Here is a 14,659-nt window from a genome sequence, read left to right as displayed (position 1 = left end):
CGCACTAAGCAATATTCCAGCTATATGACTGCGGTCTGTAAATAATCGACCCGACAATCCAGTGATTGACATCATGTGCATCGATCCACGTAATTGGGATACGATGACATGCATCAACCAAATCAGCGAGCCTGACCACCCGATCCCGCTAGTTGCCACTTTCGACAAGCAATGGTTGCTGACGGCCATTTGTAACCCGGATGTACACAGGTCGACCAGACACTGAACACAAGTATGACAAGAAAGCAGGATTGTTTGTTTTTTGGGTTTTTTCTTTCGTTAGTGTTGTTTAACAATGCTCAATAGAGGGACACTCTCAATCTCAAACGAACAAAAGAGACGCCACGGTGTGTATTTTACAGTTTTATTTGACCTCTATACGTGCAGTGACACCACGAGGACAGCTGTTCCTACGAACGCCGCACGCGCACAGTGGAACAGACCGTAAAGATCCAGCGCCGGTCCCTGCCGAAGGAAAAAATAATGTTACACTTAGAAAATATGCATCTGCCTATGAGGCCCAGCGCAGGTCTCCACACAATTACTAGTGAGTGTATGGGTGGGTGAGTTTGGGCTTTCGCCGCTTTTAGCAATATTCCAGCAATATCACTGCAGGGAACACCAGAAATGGGCTTCACACATTATACCATTGTGGGGAATCGAACCCGGGTCTACGGCGTGACGAGCGAACGCGTCAACCCTTAGGCTTTTCGACAGCCCCTCATCCCATTACTAACTTAGCAGAGAATTTATTTCGCTTACGAGCGTGATTTGATTGGACGGCTGTTTAATGACGTCACTTGAATAGAGCATACAACAAAGCTATGGTAAAGAAATGTATTTTTATAAAAGACTGGAGATAATATTATTGGCAATGGGGGATGCAGTTTGTACAAATGATCTCGGTATGATACTCGTATATCGCGATGCATCAAATTTTCGGTCAACTGATGCATCCGCTAAAACAGCATCGATACCCAAAGGGAGAGTGGCGACTACCTCAAGAGAAACATAGCAAGTGGAAAATGCCCTAAATCTTCAACATAATCCAACATCCAGGCCCCTACCCATTAGAATAAAAGAACACAAGACCTCAGTACAAAAAAATGACTCAAAATCAGCCATCTCCGACCACACCCAAACCCACCCCGATCACAACATCCAGTGGAACAACATCAAGATCCTGGCCAACAACCAATCAGACTACAAAATCAGGAAACTCCTAGAAGTCATCCACATCAAAAGGATCCAGCCAGCAATGAACAGAGACCAAGGCTGTTACATCCCGCCTGCTTACCATCACCTAATTGCTCAATCCCTTTGTCCATCCAATTAATACAGTGGCTTCCATCATCTCCATCAGTTAGCTTGTTTACTCTGCTAGTATACTCTGTGTTCATCAGTCATCCACTGGCTTCCAATTAGCTTAATCACCTCTCTGCGCCCATCACTAGTCACTGTAACAACTTAGATGTCAATAAGTGTATATATACCTATGTTGTTTAGCCCTATCCATCACTTGCTTGATAAAGGTGTTAGGATCTACACCGAAACGTCGCACCAATTGTAATAAAGAAGTTGTTCATCCATAGAACTCGTCTTACTTTAACATAAGACTGATGTGTCAAACTGCTAATGTCATATATGTGCATTAGTTTTACAGTGTTGAATGTACCGCTGCAGCCTGTATTGTATTCGTAACACAATATACATCTTCCCGAGGCAAGAGAGTTAACTGACTTTAAAAGTCCAGTTTCCACCCTTGCCGAACTGGACTGGAATTCCTGGGCTCGATCGTAGCGCCACCAGTGGCTATTACAAGTTACGTCCCTTCTAAGCCTCTACTATGGACCAATCAGATTCCACCTCTCGTATCACTTGCATTTGTTTCAAACAAAATGGCGGCGTCAAGTCAAGACGATCTGATCGATGATCAAGATCTATATTGTGATAAAACGGGTCTTACATCGCGAAATGCATCAAATCACGTGAGCATCTTGATTAAAAACATGAAAAGATTTTGAAAAATATCTGTTGACAACGCGTTGGCGATGCACATGCTTTGAAAATCCTGCAATCGACCGAAATCTGCACGACAATTGACGAACCAGATTTCGATTTCGTTGCGCGATTTTGATTGGACTGTGCATAGACTCGTTAGTCCAGCCAAATTGTAACTCCATCATACCAGCCTAGTTCGGCAAGGGTGGAAACTGGACTTTTATAGTCAGTTAACTCTCTTGCCTCGGGAAGATGCAAAATGTATGATTGTGATTTGTAAAGTTTTCATTCTGAGGGCAGGTAAAAATCAAGTTTCAAGTATTCAATACAGGACTTACTCCTTTTTGTTGTTATGGAGACTGAATGCCCCTCTGAGGACTTTCCCGGCAGGCACCTTGAAGTCCATGGTTTTGTCGTAGTCGTTCTGCCAGGCGGTGTATGTGCACTCCGTCAGCATGACGTCTACAAACAATGGCCACAGTACACCGTTTCACACTATGTACATACTTATTCAATGATTCAGAGACATATAAACAATGCAGAAATCGATCCGTGAAGATCGGGGTAGAATAGGTCTTCAGCAACCCATGCTTGCCGTAAAAGGCGACTATGCTTGTCGTAAGAGGCGACGAACAGGATCGGGTGGTCAGGCTTTCATTTATTTCATTGGTCGGTCAAAGTTTGCCAAAGGACGTTCTGACGTGACGTAATGGGATGTGCTCATATCTTTGTTGAACGGTAGTAAGAACTAAGATCTGATTGTAAGGGTTGCAGAGTTGCGTCCTTGGGCGTGCAATAAATCTATGATCGTGGGTTCGAATCCCGGCTCGTCCAGTTTGTTTTTTGCGGTTCGTCAACGCCATGCGAGACCCGTGAATATACTGGGTAAAATTGGTTTGCAGCAACCCATGCCGGTAGTGTAGACATATAAAACTATCACAGTTATGTATGTAACGATGTACACAGTTGTAAATTGGATTAAAATATTTACATTATCAAAACGAAACATGCATCATCATGATTTCAGCATGTTGTTTGTTTGTTTGTTTGTTTAACGCCTCAATCAGCAATATTCCATAATATTACGTAGGTCTGTAAATATTCGAGTCTGGATCAGATAACACATCTTGCCCGGGAGTTCATGATCAAGACACGGAGACGCAAGGTGACAGATAGGGCATGCCCACTAGTGGACTACTGTGTCCTGATTGGCTGAAAATGGGTGGGGGCGGGGCTTTTTTTGCATTATTGCACTGAATGATGCCACCGATTTCGTGCTGATGCCTGTCTGTCCTTTTGCTGTTTAAAGCCACACTCAGCAATATTTCAGCTATACGGCGGTTTGTAAATAATCGAGTCTGGACCAGACAATCGAGTGATTGATATGAGCATCGATCCACGCAATTGGGATACGATGACATGCATCAACCAAGTCAGCGAGCCTGACCACCCCATCCCATTCGTCAACTCTTACGACAAGCATCAGTTAAAAAATTGCTTGTGGCAGAGCCTGACCACCCGGTCCCGTTAGACGCCTTTTACGACAAGCATGGGTTGATGAAGACCTATTCTACCCCGGATCTTCACCGGTCACTAAACAAGTGTTGCAGATCATTGACACTGACCACTTTGATGAAACCAACGATGACGAGTAGTAAGATAGTACCGGGTCAAATATTGGATTATCCTGGGGCAACTAATCAGGCGTTTTTTTCCTCATGCATAATACACTGAGAATCTAATGGCTAGTTGACAAAAACATCTTACCTGGGATCGTGCAGCACCTGAACTTGAACTGCCTGTCCTCGCGACTGTTGCTATGGCGACTGTCTATCCCCGTGATGACGCCCTGGTCAGGGCATTGAAACAGAAGAAGTTCGTCGTAGTTGTTGGCGTAGGAGTCACTCTGGCTGGCTGTCAAGAAGACGCTAAATATACACACGGAAAGTACAACTGACGACGTAGTTAGCTTCAGAAAGTTTACTGATATACTAGATTTATACTTCTCATGACAAGTAAAAGAACATGCACAATTGGAAGGCTGTGTGTTGCAATACTCACCAGCCATGACAAGTGAACTATAGTCATGAGAGTGAGTGAGTTGGGTTTAACGCCGCTTTTAACAGTATTCCAGTTATATCACGGCGTGTCAGCTTAATGTGGGAGGAAAGCCCGAAGTGATGCAGGTCTCAGACGTTTACCACTTCGGTGAAACCCACGAGCACGGGTATGGTGCTGACAAACCTAGAAGCATTATTGGGGCTAACCGGGATTCGAACCCACAATCGTAGGTTTCTGGCGTGCCAAGGGGACGCAACTCTGCACAGCGAATCGCGGCGCCTTAGACGAGTGGGCAATCCGTGATCCCCTATAGTCATGAGAAAACCCCGTGTGTTATTAAACGTCCTTTGAATAATGTAGAATATAAATGCACCGTATCATCAAAATGTTAGAATGTCCATGTCTTGTTTCTCGGGATCCTTCAGATAAGTTCGATTCACATCAGGACAAACGTTTCACTTCATGCCATTTCGCTCTCGATTTCTTTTCAGGGATCGTTTTGTTGAGATCGAAATTTTCGAATCGAAATGGTATTATATAGCAATAAATCCAAATTATAGAAAGCTCACATCTGATTGACTCAAGAACATACGATACTTTCATTTCGATTGGGATGCCAAAGTTCGCTCACACCATGCCGACGTTGATGTGCAGACTACAGGGCTACAGTTAGATTTATTGCCTTAAGACGATTCTTAATTATTTTTTAATTCGATTTCCCAAAAACTCCAACCTAAATTCTGTGTACTAAATCAGAACAATGATAAAAAGAAGTTTGTTTGTTTGTTGTTTAACGCAGATTTTAGCAATATTCCAGCTATATTACGGCGATAAAATGAAGTTCCCGATATGCAAATATCGAACAGTATTGTTGGTCATCAGAACGGGTTACGTAAAAAAAAAGTGCTTCAAAATAGACCACCTGGTTCCACGGGTACCAGACAGCGCAACCGCGGCCTACCCATGGAACCAGTCTGCGGAATGGAAATTTAATCTAAGAAGGCGGACTAGTACCGAAATACAAGAGAATGTACTGTAACTAGTCCTCTAGCCATCCAGTCCATTTCTGGTGTCCCCTGGCTTGATATTGCTGGAATATTGCTAAGAGCTGCGTAAAACAATACTCACTCACTCCTCTAGCCACCACGCGAACATGTACTCACGTGACCACGCGCATGACGCCGTTGCCCCTGTCCTAGCACAAGCGAGGGACCAGCGTCTGTCCTCCCGGTAGTTGCTGTGCTCGCTGTAGATGGAACTGAGAGACGTCCCCGACGGACACTGGCGTTTAAAGGACTGGTCCCAGTCGTTGACAAATACCGCAGCGTTACACAGGCAAACCGTTGCCAACACAGCCAGCACAAATACCTGATGAGATCGGTAAGGGCCAGATACAAAAGTGACAAAGAAATTGGTACTATTCTTTTAAAGTGTAGAGTATAGCCTGGGTCCATCTGTATATCTTAACTCCAGCTCCAGAAAGGGTACAACAAGTACCATCTTTTAACGGCTTTTGGTATGACGCAGATCCATCCCCGGACCTTCCGCTCTCCGGGCGAACGCTCTACCACTACACCGCGGAGGCGGTCCTTGAAAACAAATACGTCATATTTCCACGTACTGACATAACCAAGGAAACCGGAGCACGGCTGAAACCATCGCTGATTTGGTTGATGCATGTTATCGATCTCAAATGGTAGAATAGGTCTTCAGCAACTCATGCTTGCCGTAAAAGGCGACTATGCTTGTCGTAAAAAGCGACTATGCTTGTCGTAAAAGGCGACTAACGCGATCGGGTGGTCAGACTCGCTGACTTGGTTGATACATGCCATCGATCCCTATTGCGTGGATCGATGTTTATGATATCAATCACTGGGTTGTCTGGTCCAGACTCGATTATTTACAGACCGGCGTCATATAGCTGGAATATTGCTGAGTGCAGAGTTAAACAACAAACCAACCAATCAAATGCGTTGATCGATGCTCTTGATGCCAATCACTCGACTGTCTGGTCCAGACTCGATTATTTACAGACCGCCGTCATATAACTGGACTATTGCTGAGTGCGGCGTTAAACAACAAACAAAGAAACAAACAAACAACATTGTAACTTATTAGTATATCTTCAACTTACCAAGAACGTCATGTTTTTTTCGCCGTGTACAAATGATGCACGTGCGTGATTAACAAGCTGTACGGCACACTTGCTCTGTGAACCTATTTATACACGCGCACACGGATGAAGATGTGTGTACACGTGGAAGCCAGTATTTCCCGGATGAATATTACCTGTGTATGATCGATCAGTCCGATTTAATTATTCCCCGAATTATTTCTTTGAAGGTCGTTATAATACACAGTCCTCCTCATCGATCTTGTGGATATCGGAAGTTTTGTACTACGTTCTTTGATCGCGAGGCTTTAAATATTATTTATTTATCAACGATGTGGTTCTGTATATTCGTCAATGGCATGTAAATAATTTCATCTTCAAATGTATGAACAGGTAGCTCGTGTGTCAATCGATGTAACAATTGTGGCCAGGTGGAGATGTGTATTCGGAAATTAATATACCGATTAGGAGTGTTCAAATCATGCCTTAGTTTGTGCATGCTAATATATAATAGAGGTTAAAATCACTGATCAATAATCAACTATATACACAATGGGACGGCTCTACCCCATTTGTCAGACCGGTCAACAAAGAAGGGATGTGATGATAGGCTTGGTCTTCCTGTAGTTACAATACATCAGGGGGCGGTCGGGTAGCCTAGTGGTTAAAGCGTTCGCTCGTCACGCCGAAGACCCGGGTTCGATTCCCGACATGGGTACAATGTGTGAAGCCCATTTGTGGTGTCCCCCGCCGTGATATTGCTGGAACATTGCTAAAAGCGGCGTAAAACCATACTCACTCACTCACTACAATACATCAGTCTAGATTTGCTAAGAGAATCTCAGTTAACACATCGTTCTATGTGGCGAGGCCTTTGGGGTTATTATTGCATCGAATGGTGTCTTCCAAATGTGCCTACAGTACCATTCTGCGTACAGTAATATGAAATGATGCGGTCTGATGCTCAAAAAGTGATGCATGAGCGAACATGACTGTTACCTGTTTCACCTGTGATAGGAGATAATTAGTCCATACCGAGATATGATGTAGGCACTAGGGCTGGGACGAGTCCATATTTACTGCCCGGGTACCAACACCCCTATTACCCGACCCTACCCGGGTACCCACTGTTGGTGTCAAGAGATAGGTACAAAATGTCCGATTGGGAATAGTTTGACAGTAGCCCTGGCAGAATGTTTTTAGATAAAACGATGTGGTCATACATACACAGCAGTTGACTGAAGTTTTAGCTTTGTTCAAACATAATTAAGTTAGAAGGAACATGTTCATAGTCATGAAGAAATGCGAACATTAGACTTAAAGTTGTCGTGTAACCATGTAGTTATATAGTGATATTTTGTCATTTAACAATATATCACGTGACTAACCACAGGTCCGGGTAGTCTTGTGGGTACCCGGGTCCTACTCAGTACCCACCCGACCCGGGTACCCGAGTTACCCGTCCCAGCCCTAGTAGGCACAATGGGAAACACTTGTGAAATGAAATAAAACCATAACACATTCTGAAAGTCACGGATATATTATAATTATAATATATTATATTACATTTATAATAGAACACAGAAGAAAAATATAACATTAGTTTTGGCAATACTTTTACTTTCAATCAATTAACCACAGGCAAATCAAAGAAAGTTTTTGTCCAAATTTGATAAGGTGACAAGCTGCATCTAGGAACTGCATGGTTGTCTTTCTTCCGGAGTCGAGATGGTCCTGCTGTCCATTTCCCAGTGCACCCGTTTTCGGATTTGGGGAAGGGCTCCGAGATCCAGTTGGGCATGCTTTGCCTTGTTCACCGCTTCCAGGTTCTTTATGTGAGTCTTCGAACAGGAAGATGTTTGGATGGGCCTTGGAGATCCTCTCTTTCAGTTTATGATGCCACCCCTCGATGTGGTTGTTGGTGCAAGGTCCAATACCTCCATATTGACTCCACATGCGCCATTGGAACCTGGCGTCATAGTCAACCCTGGTTGACGTCTTGTAGTCATTGAAGGATCTGATCTTCTCGGAGTCAGGGCCTTCTCCATCACCGCGGTCCAGACGTCTTGAACTTGTGGGATTAAAATAAAGGAAGTGATATACATTGAAACATTTTAAGCAGTCTAATGTTAACTACATTGATCTCTAGTTTATACCCGCCGTGATATTGCTGGAATATTGCTAAAAGCGGCGTAAAACCATACTCACTCACTCTAGTTTATACAGTCATTTGTATTAACATCACTGCTAAGCTTAAGAACTGGCTTGTTGGAACAACAATGGATTAGAACTTGCATTGATCTTAAAAAAATAGTTAATTGATGTGATTGTTGATGTTGTTTATACAGTAATAAGTCTAATGTTTATTGCATTGATCTCTAATAGAAAATGATCTCTAAAATACAGTTGATATCGGCATATGTATTAACATCTCAGCTCAGCCTAAGAACTGATTTGAACAGTAAAAAATATTCAATTCCTCTACTCAGTTTTTTCAGTTACTAACATTCTATACAGGAAGCTGCAACCGTACAAGCCTGACAACGTACATAAAATAATAAGTCAGACAATAGTGGTTCAGTCCATTTACATAAATATGGATGAATCGGAGTTCCCAAATTGGGAAATTGGGATGTAGGCAAAATACAATTTTGGTAACGCTGATAGATTGAGATTTTGTCTAATACATAAACTGCCGAGCAAAAAGTATACGCTGGAAAATTCACACAAAATCTGCGTACTGTGAAATTGTGACCCTCGTGTTTCTGAAAGGGCTTGTGCACGTCACCTTGTGTAAGATTAATATGATGAGTGCAATATCGCCTATGATACACGTATTAAATGTATCACCATCGAATAATCATTTCTTGTTTGTTTCATTTTAGCCTCCATCAAACATGGGTGTATACTTTCTTTTGTCCGACAGTTTATATACAATTCCCCTCAACCCCGAACATCGAATGGTTAGTCCCTATAAAGAGCGTTATTAGCTTGAAGATGTCATCAACGTATTCCGCTTTGTAGAATGACAACAAATATATTTCAGCTTTCGATAAAACAGTGAACAATGTATAAGAGTATATAGTATTAAAATAAATAACAGAAAACAAAGGACGAAATTCAATAAAACGTAAAATTTATTCACACATTTAAATGTTTCAGAGAAGTAGGAGTAATGTCAGTTTTCAGCACTAATATACTGGTGTTCAGGCGCAGGGCAGGTGACTAGCCAAGAGGTTAGAGTGTTCGCTCGTCACGCCGAAAGCCCGAGTTCGATCCCTACTTTGGTACAATGTATGAAGACCATTCCTGGTGTCCCCCGTTGTGGTTTGGCTGGAGTTTTGTTAAAAAAGGAGTTAAAACTGACCCACTATAGAATTCGTGATCTAAGACGATCGTAACAATACTTTAGCAGGCTTAGGGCAGTCTTAGCGCTAAGATCGCTTTGTGAAACGGGGCACATGTAATCCTTGCTGTGTCATATCACTCATATCAGCCTTGTTGGTGCATAATGACGCCAGTGTGTCAGGCATAATGCGGAGTCCAGCTCTGGGAAGTAATCTTCTTGTACCTCAACATCCTCCTCCTCATCCTCAAGCAGCTCCAGGTCGTCAAAACTTAGCCTCATCGTCTGAGTCTCTACCTGGGCATGTAAATCTCTCTCCAACGTAGGGAAGACTTCCTCTTCTACGTGGTCGAAGTCAACCTCAACCAGCCCACTGTTCATACCTACTTGCGCCCCCTGCTGTGCCAGGATCGCGATCATGGCGTCCGTCTGTTGAAGCAGGTAGTGTCTGTACATGAACAGTACGCTCTTGGTGATCTCGTAGCGTTGACTGAGGAGCTCCGACCCCGAAACGTGTCCACACCTCACAGCACGCTGTTTCCGAGTCGAGATGTTCTCCATCCGGGCTAGTAGTTCATCCATCTGGTGGTGAGCTCTATTGGCGAACGTCTCCGACCTCTGCATCATCGCAACGGTCTGAACGAGGGCTGTGATGGCATCCAACCGGGAGTTGAGGTCGTTCAACTGATGTACATCTCTGTCAGTGAGAGTCTCGATATCCCATCTCTGCATCTTTGAGGGATACTTGGAGCTAGTGGGATGTTTTGTAGTTTCAAGTAAACAGTTTTCAGCGACTCGTATATTAAAATAATTTTGTATGTGCTTCTGAGTGCGAAGTTGCAACACTCGGAAGTGCTCGTTAAATTGTATCCGAGGATTCTAGCGCTGTGTGTGTTCACACTGAAGTCAGCTCGGCGCGAATTTATGTCATGAAAATAATCGGATGTCATTGCAAGGCTCTAATCCACATCGTGATCACCTGACTTCTCCCGCCTTCTCTGACCTTGTGAGTTTTGTCGTTTGACATCATCCAATCAGTACAGGATTAGCCGGAAACAATTAATGCAACACTTCTCAACCGGTGTTATCTTGTAAGTAAGCAAACATCCATCAACGCTGTGTTTACAACTTGCTACGTTGTGTTGTAATCCCCCCGGATGCATCTCATGGATTATTGTCATGAAAACAATGAAAAAAGAGTTGTATAGTACCCCAGCACTTGGTGAGGGATTTCACTTCAACCTCCTCAGACCTCACAATCATGTGCGGATTACAACATATCCGTCTTTAGGCAGGGATGACAGGAAGTTCTTCTCTGACCGCCTCCGTGGTCTAGTGGTAGAGTGTTCGCCCGGAGGGCGGAAGGTCTAGGGTTTGATCCCCGGCCGCGTCATACCAAAAGACCTTTCAAGATAGTACTTGTTGTTACCCTGTCTGGCGCTCGGCATTAAGGGGCTAAAACATGGATTGGTCGGCTCGGAGTCAGTATACTGTATCTGAGTGGGGTATTCATGTTAAACTGATGAGGAATAAATTGGCACCAGTCCAGACACACACACACACACACACACACACACAAACACACACACGCACGCACGTCGCTACATAAGTACAATAATCTTGGACGCGACGTTAAACACAATTTCACCTCACCTTAAGTTCTTCTCTCTTCCATCCCGACGTTTTCGATACAGTTATAGGTATCTTCTATCAACCACTACTTGTTACAACAGATTACCGAGTGCGAATTTGGGTACATCGGACGCTCACCCCCTTTTTGAGGTACCTTCCATGTGTTCTCCTGTACGGTGTCCCCACTGTACATATGTTGGTGTCATGAGGTGTGAATGTTTTCTTTCAGGTGAAATTGACACCTATGAGTTGTTTGTTGTTAACGCCGCACTCAGCAAATTCCAGCTATACGACGCCGGTCTGTAAATAATCGAGTCTGGACCAGACAATCCAGTGATTGACATCATGAGCATCGATCCACGCAATTGGAATACGGTGACATGCATCAACAAAGTCAGCGAGCCTGACCACCCGATCCGGTTAGTCGCCTCTAACCACAAGCATAGTCGCCGTTTACGGCAAGCATGGGTTGCTGAATACCTATTCTACCCGGGATCTTCACGGGTCTTTCCGTTACATTTATAAATGAAAGAGTGTCATATAGCTGGAATATTGCTGGGTGCGGCGTTAAACAACAAACAAACAAATACAACAGAAAAGTTACATTGACACTGCAGCTCACTATTATAAATTTCCGCATGGAAATTGAGGGAATAGATTCTATCATCCAAAAGCAGAAACAGTTCTGGCTAATGTCCAAATAATAAGCAGGTGAAAACGCAATCTCATAAAAATCAGATCTTAGTTCTCGCTGTGCTAAACAAAGATCTGAGGACATCCCATTAAGGGTCAAGTCAGAACGACCTTTCATCCAACCAATCACAGCGTCGCTTACCAGATCATGAAAGTGACCATCGGAATGTGTTTTCTAATCATGCAACCACGAAATATTTAACAAGGGGTATTCCGAACGACAGTTACGGGTTTTATGATTATATCCATACAATCTAGTCCATCTATAAGCCATTCCAGAATGTTCTTCTTGTCAGTTTTAATTTTTTAATCCAAAATACCTCAAAATATGTTCGAAGCGTAGTCGCCAGTTTGAAACTAGTGTCGTAAAGCTCGAGAAAGCTGCCTTCTGATGTCGATCTCTTGTCTGTCATTTCATTGGTCGGTCAAAATTCGCGAAAGGTCGTTCTGGGATGTCCTCAGATCTTTGTTTAGCGGTAGCGAAAACTAAGATCTGATTTTAAGTAGAAGAGTGAACACGTTAATTATTCTACTCTGACGGAGTTGATCTTAACACTATATTGAATGGTAATGCTAATTTTACAAAAACTACTAATCTAGATATCTTAAAATCAGTCCATTCATACATACTTCATTCCAAAAGGTGAGAATGTGACGTGAGACCATAAATCCCGCTTATATATTAATGTTTCTACTCATTGCACCAAACTGTTGCCCATGGTCACTTGGTTATCGTTAACGTATTCAGTTTATCATATATTATTTTGTTTAATGCCTTCATGAATATAACTTGTACTGGAGAGGTATTAAGATAAGCCTTTTGGCTTCAAGTTGTTTACCGATCCAGGTTCATTCAATAAAACTATATTTAAATCACAAAACGTTGACGTAATTTTCATAGCTTTACATTTGATGTTTTTGGTGATGTCGACTTGAACGCCACTTCCGTGAGCGAGTTATTATTGCTTTAGGCCACATCACTAATTAGCGGTGAGAAATTTCAGTAGTACTACCAATTGGAAAAAAATGTGACGTTGACGTCGGATCACATTTTTCTCGACAATGAGGCTAAGTGACATATTTCTTCAACTGACCTTTCAGCACTGAGAATCGTTAAGAAAGCACATTTGCAAATATAAGAAAGTTCTTATACACTGGGACAGTGGGATTGCCTAGTGGTTAAAAGTGTTAGCCGTTATGCAAAGACCCGGGTTCAATTCCCCACAAGCCTACAATATGTGAAGCCTATTTCTGGTGTCCCCACCGTGATACTGCTGGAATATTGCAAAAACCATACTGACTCACTAACACACGTTCATTCTACCATTATGGGTAATTTTAACAGTTAACTAGCCAAAGTGAGTGAGTGAGTGAGGTTTTACGCTGCTTTTAGCAATATCAGGGCAGGGGACACCACAAATGGGCTTCACACATTGTACACATGTCGTGAATCGAACCGGCCTGACGAGCGAATGCGTTAACCAATAGGCTACCCAACTGCCCCAACCAGCCAAAGATCTGTACCAGGCATTGTCATGTATTTTAGCCAATCAGTTTGTCAAGTCATGGCAAAACACTTGTGTGCTATGAAAAACAAAACAATCTTGTTTCTGAATTTCATGTTGTTTATTGTTTTATGTCTATTTTACATATCATACACCTTCAGATGTGCCTGAAACACAAGTGTCATTGTGAATCAGTCAATTGGTTCCACATGACTCATGAAAAATCAACAAAATATAGTCTTATTCTGAAAGTGTATACCAATAGATAATGACCATTGATGATTTATTCACAGATGTGTATGACAAAGATAATATACACAAGATATGTACAATAACACTGGACAGTCGTTCTTGGAGTTCAATGTCCTACATAGTCCCCTCTCAGTCACAAAGCGCTACAGCGTGCACATTGATACACATAAAATCGTCAAAATATTCAAAGTTTGCATGATTTAAAAAAAATGATATAAATGACAAAGGTTCATGATTCCACAGATCTTGAACTATCAATGAAATAATGAAACTATACCACTCAACACTTGATAGGCATACAGCAGAAACCAGGGGAACATGAATATATATATATACTAATATATACTGTATTTCCTCTATTAGACGCCAGGCCTCTAATAGAAACCGGGTCAATTGTTCAGTGCAAAAAATAGAAGCCGGGCCTCTAATAGACGCCGGGTCGATCAATTAATGATTGAATGACATTCGTGGTCATAGTGAAATGGGGGTATTAATAGAAGCCGGGCCTCCACTAGACGCCAGGTCAAAGGCTTGTCCAAAATAAATAGAAGCCCGGGCGTCTAATAGAGGAAATACGGTACATGGTAACTTGAAATAAGATGACAGATGTCAGTTCCATGGCAGTACTATTCGAGTGACAACATCTCCAAGCAATAAGTCAGATTCAGACCTTAAATGTCCACTGAATATCCCTGTCTTTATTTAAGTGGTATATTTCCATACTGAGTGGCTGGAATTACAACATTCGGAGGTGTGGAGCCTCTTAGAAGATGATCGATTCCGTCACGGCGGCTGATGTGCGATGTGTGTAGCAGTGTTCACCCAAGCACCATTCAGCTGTGCCTAGACTTCAACATTGTCTTACTTATCTAGGTGAGGTGAAATTGGGTTTAACATCGCGTCCAAGATTATTGCACTTATATAGCGACGTGCATGCACGTGTTTGCGTGGCTGCTTGTACTAGTCCGGACTGATGCCGATTTATAGTGCTAACTCACTGAGATACCATGCTGCAGTTTAATATGAATACCCACTCAGACACAGTATACTGACTCC

The 14,659-nt window shown here is 42.7% G+C and overlaps 1 protein-coding gene across 1 annotated transcript; it reads right to left on the bottom strand.

Annotated features, from left to right (window-relative positions):
- Nucleotides 1–350: 350 nt before the first annotated feature.
- On the bottom strand, nucleotides 351–6,307 carry LOC124131115 (hemagglutinin/amebocyte aggregation factor-like). Its single transcript, XM_046494209.2, has 5 exons — nucleotides 6,197–6,307; nucleotides 5,226–5,430; nucleotides 3,769–3,915; nucleotides 2,340–2,463; nucleotides 351–465 (listed from the first exon to the last, which is right to left on the bottom strand). The coding sequence occupies exons 1-5, from the start codon at nucleotides 6,206–6,208 to the stop codon at nucleotides 411–413; spliced, it is 543 nt and encodes a 180-aa protein (XP_046350165.2). The 5' UTR covers nucleotides 6,209–6,307; the 3' UTR covers nucleotides 351–410.
- Nucleotides 6,308–14,659: the final 8,352 nt, after the last annotated feature.

This window comes from Haliotis rufescens, unplaced genomic scaffold (genome assembly GCF_023055435.1).
Source record: "Haliotis rufescens isolate VD_foot unplaced genomic scaffold, xgHalRufe1.0.p SCAF_10, whole genome shotgun sequence".
NCBI classification, from domain to species: Eukaryota; Metazoa; Mollusca; class Gastropoda; order Lepetellida; family Haliotidae; genus Haliotis; species Haliotis rufescens.
Note: the sequence above shows the minus strand (reverse complement) of the source record. Positions and strands in the feature narration are given on the sequence as shown.